The 8,575-nt window shown below is 43.1% G+C and overlaps 1 protein-coding gene across 2 annotated transcripts in view; it reads left to right on the top strand.

Moving 5' to 3' along the window:
- Positions 1–6,233: 6,233 nt before the first annotated feature.
- Positions 6,234–8,575, top strand: part of FLI1 (Fli-1 proto-oncogene, ETS transcription factor) — a 166,920-nt gene continuing 164,578 nt past the window's right edge. The window contains exons 1-2 of one of the 2 annotated variants that reach the window (XM_020963779.2): positions 6,234–6,446; positions 8,055–8,135. In XM_020963779.2, the coding sequence (XP_020819438.1) occupies positions 8,097–8,135 (39 nt within the window). In that variant the 5' untranslated portion in view covers positions 6,234–6,446; positions 8,055–8,096. Of the gene's footprint in view, positions 6,447–8,054; positions 8,163–8,575 lie in introns of both variants that reach the window. The other variant, XM_020963778.2, reaches the window with a different exon arrangement.

The following is an 8,575-nucleotide window of genomic DNA, read 5'->3' as shown; positions in this document are numbered from 1 at the left end:
TATTCCTGTTAACAAATTTCTGGTGAAGAAATGAAAGTCTTGTCAAAATATAACAAAAACTGTAGTGAAACAGGGGTGAATTCTAGAACTGCACAAATGGTATTGGGTCCTTTTTTGGCCCTGGGTCTAGAGTCAAGAAGACCTGAGTTCAAATCCAGCCTGGGTAACAGTGGGCAAATCACTTACCTTCTGTCTGCCTAAGTTTCCTCGGCTATAAAATGAGGATAGTAAAAGCACTTCTCTCCCAAGGTGTGTGTGTGTGTGTGTGTGTGGGTGTGTGTGTGTGGGTGTGTGTATGTGTGTGGGTGTGGGTGTGTTTGCACATCAATTGAGATAATATGCGTAAATCATTTAGCATATAGTAGGTGCTTAATGAGTATGTGTTTCTTTCCCGGTTTGTCCTTTGGCCTCCATTACTAAGGAGTTATATCGAAGATGATTTTTGAGGGAAGCCAGAAAGGCTTCCCTCAAAAAGGTGTCTAACTTCAGGGATTATATTTGTTATAGTGCAATCTTTAAAATCATTATTTTTTAACTTTTGCACTCTCTAAATTTCAGTACCTAAGGGCAATGTCTGCTAGCCCACCCTAATGACATCCTTAGATTGCTCATCAGATCTATAACTGAAAAGTCACTTAGAGATTATCTAATCCAGCTCCATCACTTGGAAGATGATAGCTCTTCATTATACCACTTTCCTTATTTTCTGTACTTTTTAAGGCAAATAGTACGTTACCCTCTTTTTTTTCCAGTCCATCAGCATTTATCAAGCACCTACCATATGCTAGGCACTGTGGTAAGCAAAGAAGATACAAAGAAAGGCAAAACAAACAAATAAACAAAAAGGCCTCCAAAACAGTCCCTGGTCTCAGGAACTTGAAGTCTAATTTTTTTTTCAAACGAAGAAACTAGTCTTCAGATGTGTAGTAAGTCTCGTAGCAAGGATCTGAAATCCAGCAATCTTGATAATACAGTTATGGAGTCAGTTCAATTACTGACACTTCATTTATTGACAGAAATGGAGTCAGTCAAATTGCAAAAGGAATAAGGAGCAAATTGGTGGTTTAAATATAAGCCTTCTAAATCCAGTGTCCTTCAACTACAGCCACAATCTCATAGAATAGTATAGTTATAAGGGACCTTTCATCCAAAGGTGACCAACTTTTTGGTCTCCAGACCTCTTTGCACTCTTCACAATTATTGTTGGTGGTGGTGGTGGTGGTGGTGGTGGCGATGCTGGTAGTGTTCAGTCATTTAGGTCATGTCAGACTCTTCATGACTCTATTTGGAAATTTTTGGCAAAGATACTGGAGTGGTCTGTCATTTCTTTCTCCACCTCATTTTACAGATGAGAAATAGGGTAGAATGACTTGCCCAGGGTCACACAGCTAGTAAGGGTATCCCAAAAGTCTTAATGTACTTTTAAGCTATTAAAGCTATATAAGATTGGCCAAAGGTATAGGTGATTGGAGTTCCCCTTTGCTTTCTTTTTGCTAATTAAAAGTTTCATGTGATTGAGGAGTAGATTGGAGCACTGATCACCCTTTTCAGCCCCAAATCAAATTCCTACTCTTTCTCCCCAAGTCCAAGCCTCCATTGTTTGCTCTCTGGATATGGACCCTGAAACTTTTGCTCTTCAGCTTCATCTAGACCAAAGAGTAAGATAGAGAATAAAATGCTAATCCCAGTCAGAATGGACCTGGATTCAAATCCTACTTAGACATTCACTAGCTAGTTGACCATGGGCCAGTTATTTGATTTCTAAGAACCTAAGCAGCTAGGTGGCACAGTGGATAGAGTGCCATGCCTGGAGTTAGAAAGACTCATCTTCCTGAATTCAAATCTGGTTTCAGACACTAACTACCTGTGTTACCTGGGATGAGTCACTTAATCCTGTTTGCAGTTGCCTCATCTATAAAATGAGCTGAAGAAGGAAATGGCAAATCACTCCAGTATCTTTGCCAAGAAAACCCCAAATGGGGCTATGAAGAGTCAGACATAACTGAAAAATGACTGAACAACAAAAATGGGAATGATATCTCTAGTATGAATCTCAGCAAGGCTTTTGTGAGGCTTACATTAGATTATAAGTCTTGGGTCAAACCGGGTCCCAGAGAGACTATATCTAGTCCAACCAGCTCATTTTTTTTTTTATTTTTTAAACTCACCCATTTTATAGTAGAAGAAACTACTATTACTACTACTACTACTACTACTGCTGCTGCTGCTGCTGCTGCTACTAATGATAACAACAACAATTCATGTGGGGCTTTAAGGTTTACAAAATGCTTTACAAATATTATCTCATTTTATCCTCAAAACAGATGGGTAATCTGAAGCAGACAGAGGTTAAGTGACTTACCCAGGATCATATACCTAGTATGTGTCTGAGGTCAGATTTGAACCCAGTTATTCCTGACTCCAGGTACAGTGATCTGTCCACTTCAGCCACCGATATTCAAAAGCTCTTAGAGATCAGGTGAGTAGAGCAACAGCAAAGGAGGAGGAGCCCCTAAAAAGATGATCAGGATTCCCTCAGGTTACGAAATATAGAGGGATATATAAATTGAATTGTGGGGAGGTGGAAGCCAAGAAGATTAGAGCTAAAAGTAATCTTAGAGGTTATTTCGTCTAACTAGCTCTTTTAGAGAGGAGGAAATGGAGGGGGGAAAGGAATGACTTGTCCAGGGTCACTTAGTTACTAATTGGTAGATTCAGAACTAGAAATCCAATAAAAATATCATCTATGCAGCTGTAAAGTTTGCAAAGCACTTTCCATATGTAAGGACGCACTATGATAACAATTGGACAGAGCACTGGCTCTGATGTCCTGTGGACAAAACCTGTGTCTGGCACTTACCTCTTGAGCAATCTTGGGAAAATAATTTTCTTTGATAACAAGGTGACAAAGCTTGTTCTCAATTCAACAGACGTTTATTTACGGCTTGCTATGTACAGAGTGTTGTGCTAGCAGCTGGTTGAAATACAATGATTCGATAACACTTGGTTCCACCCCCAACCCCTTTTTTACATGTGTTTTTTGTTTGTTTGTTTATTTTTTTGGGACAAGTGAACCATCCAAATTCTTGCTCCATCTTTATGCGAATCTCAGAATATTTCACACTAAGAAGAAAAATGAGCAACAATTTTGAACAGAGAGAATTTAGTGTCCCAGGGCTGGTCAGTTCCAAGTCCGGAGCCCTGGGGACTCCAATAACCATCTTGGAGAGAAAGGCAACATAGTGCAGCTGGAAGTCAGTCAACCAACAAGGTCTACCTATCTATTCATTCTTCTATTTTTATTTGTTTGTTTATTATGTGCCGGGCACAGTGCTAAACACTGGGTAAACCACAACAAAAATGGAAAAAAAAACCTGCTTTCAGAGAACTTACACTCTATCGGAAGGAATACTAGACATGTCAAGAGACCAGAGTTTCCAAACATAATCTTTGTGACCTTGGGAATGTGACTGAATCTCACTGAGGCTGATTTCTTGTCTGAAAAAAAAAAAAGAGGAGAATAGTATTTGCACTAATGACCTGGCAGGAAAGTGCTTTGCAGACTGGAAAGCTTTATCTGTCCATTTGGACTATTAAATATAACCTATAAGCACAGCAAGGGCAGATTGGTGGTGCAGTGGATAGAGTCCTGGGCCTGAAGTCAGAGAAGACTCATCTTCCAGAGTTAAATTTGGCGTCAGACACTTACTAGTTATGTGACCCTAAACAAGTCACTTCACCTTGTTTGCCTGTTTCCTCATCTGTAAAATGAGCTGGAGAAGGAAATGGCAAACCACTCCTGTATCTTTGCCAAGAAAACCTCAAATGGGGTTGTGAAGAGTCGAACACAAGCTGGAGGAACGCCCCCCCCCCATAAATATCTGTTCAGTGATGGGGAAGAGATGAAGTGTTTGGGAAACTGGGGACGCTTGAATGGAGAGAGGTTTTCTGAACAATTTCAGAACAAACCTGGAGTATCCCAGAAGTCTTTGGGGGAAAGAGCCAGTGTTCTCTCACTGTTGAGGGCAAACAAGTTTGGGGAAATGGGCAATTGAGGCGATTACTTGGCTAACTCAGAAACATTGTTCCTCCCTTCCCCCACTCAACTCCCCCCCACTACAAATTTAAAAAAATATATACCCTCCTTTAAATATCTGGATATTTTAGGAGAAATAGAGGTTTAACTGGAAGCCTCAATTCTCTGCCCTTCTTCACTTAGTGTTGACCTCCTAGCCCATCTCAAAAGATATTTGCAGATATCCAACATTACTAAAACATTAGTAAAACTCTTGAAAATTAGTGTCCTATTAGAAGTGTGAGTTCGGAATGTGTGAGTGAGTGTGTCTGTATATGTGGTTTTGTGTGTGTTTCGTTGCTAAGACGATGTTTTGTCTTTATTTTCGGTCTTTGGGGGACAAAAGTAACTCCCTAATTTTTTTTTAAAAAGATTTTATCTATCGTGGGGCAGAGACCTAGTCCCTAGTCGTAGCTAAACCTCGAGTCTTGTTTTCCTAAGAAATTGTCAGGAATGCACTGGGCGCTCCGAGCCGGCCGTCAGTCAGCGCAGAGTTCATAGAGCTGCAGTCACGGGTCCTGGGTTGGCCTTTCACCTCTCGGCTCTATGCGCTGCTCTTATTAAGCAGCAAAATGTTTCAATATGTTGGACTTTGGGGGAAGGCCCGGGAAAGAAAAATCGGGATATTGTTGCGAAGGAAATAATGAATAACCCTGCTGCCTGTTCTCTTACCCCCCACGTGGGAAGACCTGGATTTTAAAGTCGGCTTCCCCCCTCTACGGGAAGGCTGACTGGTGAGAAACCACTTTCTCCTCTGGGTCGAAGCCTGCCCGGAATCCCTTCCTATTTGAATTTCGTTGGGAAGTAACTTTATGGTCATTATTCTTGGAGAACAAGGAGAGCAAAGCTGGAATTTGGTTCCGGAAGGGGGAAAATCAGGGCAACCCGACGTGAGGGGATAAAGTGTAGAATTTTGAGTCAGTGGACCAGGGTTCAAATGCCGATTCCACCACTTAACTCTGTGACCTTGGCAATTCTTTTAGTAGCTCTGGACCTCAGTCTCTTCGTCTGTAAGGAGAGAAGCGGAAGCTCAGACTCAGATGTCCTTTAGGGTTCCTTCTATCCCTAAATCTAAGAGCCAACGATCACAGCCATTAAGAGGGTGCCCGCAAATTTATCATATTCTCTCCCTCTCTTTCCCGTCTCCCCCCACCCCAACCCCGCCCTCACCCCGTCTGCATCTGCAATTCCTTCGGTCCCAAGAGGGTGTGTTCGAGGCCAAGCAGGGAAAGGCAAGGAGGGTTCTTGGTAATGGGTCCCGGAACTGGGACCCGAGAGGGTGAAAGTAGTAAATGAGAGAGAACATACGTATCTCATCAGAGACGCCGGGGATCTGTTTGTGTGAAGAATGGCTCTGTTACCGTGTGTGCAACTGTGTGAGCGAGCCTACATATGTGCAGGGTGAAATTTGAGACACCATATGAGGTTTTGTCTACACAGTCTAAGTAGAAGGCTGAGTAATTATCTGAATTATTCAAGGCAGGTAACCAACAAATGTTCCCTGAAGCAAACAAGTCGTTAACAAGAGTGTTTTTTAAGACGCCTCTTAGGCCAATCATCCAGGTAATTGCCTCAGCTCTCTGATTTTGACTTTGCCAATTGTAGACACAGACTAAAGAATGTGTCTAGGAATGAGCTTTGGTTGAGTAGGTTCATCCCGGGGGGAGCACAGAGTCCTTTGGATGGAGCATGATTGCCCTTTCAGTAGGAAATGCTGAGCAGTTGGATAGCTACAGGGCTTCACATATATTTTCGAAAACCTGGGGAATTATCATTTTAATACAGATATTTGAAACTTCCTAGGGAAAAATAATCAGTTTAAAATAGGCCTGGAGCTCCACTCAGCGTTTCCTCTTGGCTTCTCTGTGAATACATGTATCCTCACACAGAAGGATGGGTATAATAAGTGTATTTGTAGATGGACAGGTTTGTTGTTTTAAAAGTTCGTTGAGTGTAGATGCAGCCCAGGGGGAGAGGGGCTGGTGACAGATGCTTGAATGTCCTGTTAGAACAATTCATCAGACAGCAGTTGAAATATTGATAAGAAAACGGAAATCAAATTAAAAGAGGGGAAAAGAGAGAGGAAGAGGGAGAGGGAGTGTTTGAGAGTGAGAGGGAAACACACACAAATCGAGTCCATTACTGAAAACCCCCCTGAGGATATGAATGAGCTGAGGCAGGCTGTCTGGATGGGTTGGAAAGAAAGGAAAACTTCAACTTCAGTCCGGCCGAGGATCTAGCAAATTTAATCTCACCGACAAGGTATCAGTGTCTGAAAACATAGAGATTCGGAGGAGGACTGGGGCGTCACTTCCCATCCTGGAGTTTCCACTGTTCCATTCCTGCTGGTTAAGAGGAAAGGGTGTATAAGGTGAGTGGTTTCTTTGTGCCCTGAACAAGGGGGTGGGAATATGAGATGGGGGAGGACAAGTTCTTCCTCTGGACGATTCCCCTGGACTTCTTTGAATGAGCTTGACAAAAGGGAATCAGTTAAAGGCACAGACCTGGTTTTTCAAGAGTTTTCTCTATCTTTGTGTCTGTCTGTCTGTCTCCCCTTGTTTTTGAGTTTCATTCTGAATATTTTCAAGAGCCATAAGGAAAAGAGGGGTAAACCCCAGGGAAGGGTCACTCTGGGGGCATGGAGGGAAGAGACCAGGGAATCTCTGATCCAAAGAAATGTACCTTGTCCCTGAACGTGTGTCTTTCTGTTGTGACTTCAGGAGCCAAGGAAGCTGGAATTTGTTAGTGGGGGGAAAAGCAGTTTATCAGAAACACATTGGCTGCCGGAGAAGCAGGCTGCTGCCACGTTTAAAAAAGGGGGGAGGGAGAGGGGGAGTCGAAGGGTAGACAGAGACAGAAGGACAGAGACAGACACAGAGATGGAAAGACAAGACAGATACAGACAAAAAGAATCAGGGAGGAAGGAGAGAGAGAGAGAGAGAGAGAGAGAGAGAGAGAGAGAGAGAGAGAGAGAGAGAGAGAGAGAGAGCTGTGTAGAAAGAAGACAGGAGCTTTGTCTCCCTGGAAAAGTCTTCATGAAGCATCAAAGCGGCTCTTTGGCATCTAGTGAGTAGTAAGTCTTCATCAACAGATAGGGTTGATGTGGATTCCTTTCCATTATCTACCTTGAGTCTAGATAGCTCCCTTCTTACAGAAATACTAAGAATTCTCAGACTACTAAGCACATTGTATTGGCCATTATGAATATTTTTACAGTTTAATTTCAGAGTGTTCTCAGGTATATATAGAGAAATTAAGGAGGGGACTCTAATACTAGACCCCAGGTGGATCCAAAATATTATTGCCAAGGTTTTGGGTATGGCAGCAATACTTTGTAGGGTAATCAGAGACAGCTAGAATCCTTCAAAAGAGATGTATGGGACTTGGTGAACTAAGTCTTGGAAGGAGTAAATCAAGGGTGGAAAGAACAAAACCAAGAGTCTAGCTCTGAAAAATATCAGCCTTATGCTTCACCTTGAGATATTTGGCACAAATGATTTTTCCCTTTACTTTTTATTTCCATCAGGCCCTCTTCTCGAACTTTACTCCTTTCTCCTTCAATTTTCCCACTTCCCTCCCACCTTTTCTTAACACAGGGGAAGGTGGAGGGGTACCCCACCTACAAGAACCAACTACTTAAGCCATGAAGTAAATGTGTGTATGGGGACAGAGGTTATCTGGCCAGAAAGCAAATGGAAAGGGGACAGTGGAAAAAGGAGAAGCAGAAAGGAATGAGCCTTGTGCTACTCATCCCAGGACGCCCTATTTTTATTCAAAGGAGTCAGTAGAGTTCAAGAATCTGATGCCTTCCACAGAAGGATATAAAAGCTCTCACATCACCATGCCTGGCCTCAGAAAGCTTGGCTCTTTCTTCCTTTTCTCTGTGTCTCTTTGTAGCCTCCAGCCCCTAGCCTCCAGTTTCTACTCTGTCAGCCTCTTCCCCACTAGCAATTGACTGACAGAGCTCTTTTCCTTGCAGGTGGATTCCCAACCCCTCTCAGTCCATCCTTGCCCACAAAAGATGTTTCAAACTGTCCCAGACACATCGTCTTACGTTAAGGTAAGACATGACATCATCTTTAAACAGGTAATGACCACAGACCTCTTCCTGCGACCCTTATCCACTGTTCATCTTTGTCGTCCCTCCCCCCCCCCAATAATCCCTTTGCTTGGGTGAGTGAGAGGAGGGAGAAGGGTAGGGCCCTTTGGTCTGTGCTTTCTGAAGGGTCCGAAGACTGGAGGTGATGGACAGAAAAGCAAAGACGGCCCTCTCCAATTTCAATTTAGCAAACCCCTTTTAAGGGCCTGTCACTGGCAGAGCTTGGTGCTCAGCGACCAGGTAGGGGATGGGAGATGAGAGAGAGAGAGAGAGAGAGAGAGAGAGAGAGAGAGAGAGAGAGAGAGAGAGAGAGAGAGAGAGAGAGATTGTGTGTGTGTGTGTGTGTGTGTGTGTGTGTTGGGGGGGGCGGATCGGGTAAGAAATCCGAGGTTTAGACGCAA

This window comes from Phascolarctos cinereus, unplaced genomic scaffold (assembly GCF_003287225.1).
Source record: "Phascolarctos cinereus isolate Bilbo 61053 unplaced genomic scaffold, phaCin_HiC Scaffold_726;HRSCAF=1367, whole genome shotgun sequence".
In the NCBI taxonomy this organism is placed as follows: Eukaryota; Metazoa; Chordata; class Mammalia; order Diprotodontia; family Phascolarctidae; genus Phascolarctos; species Phascolarctos cinereus.
The sequence above is the reverse complement of the archived record's forward strand: the minus strand, read 5'-3'. Positions and strand labels throughout refer to the sequence as shown.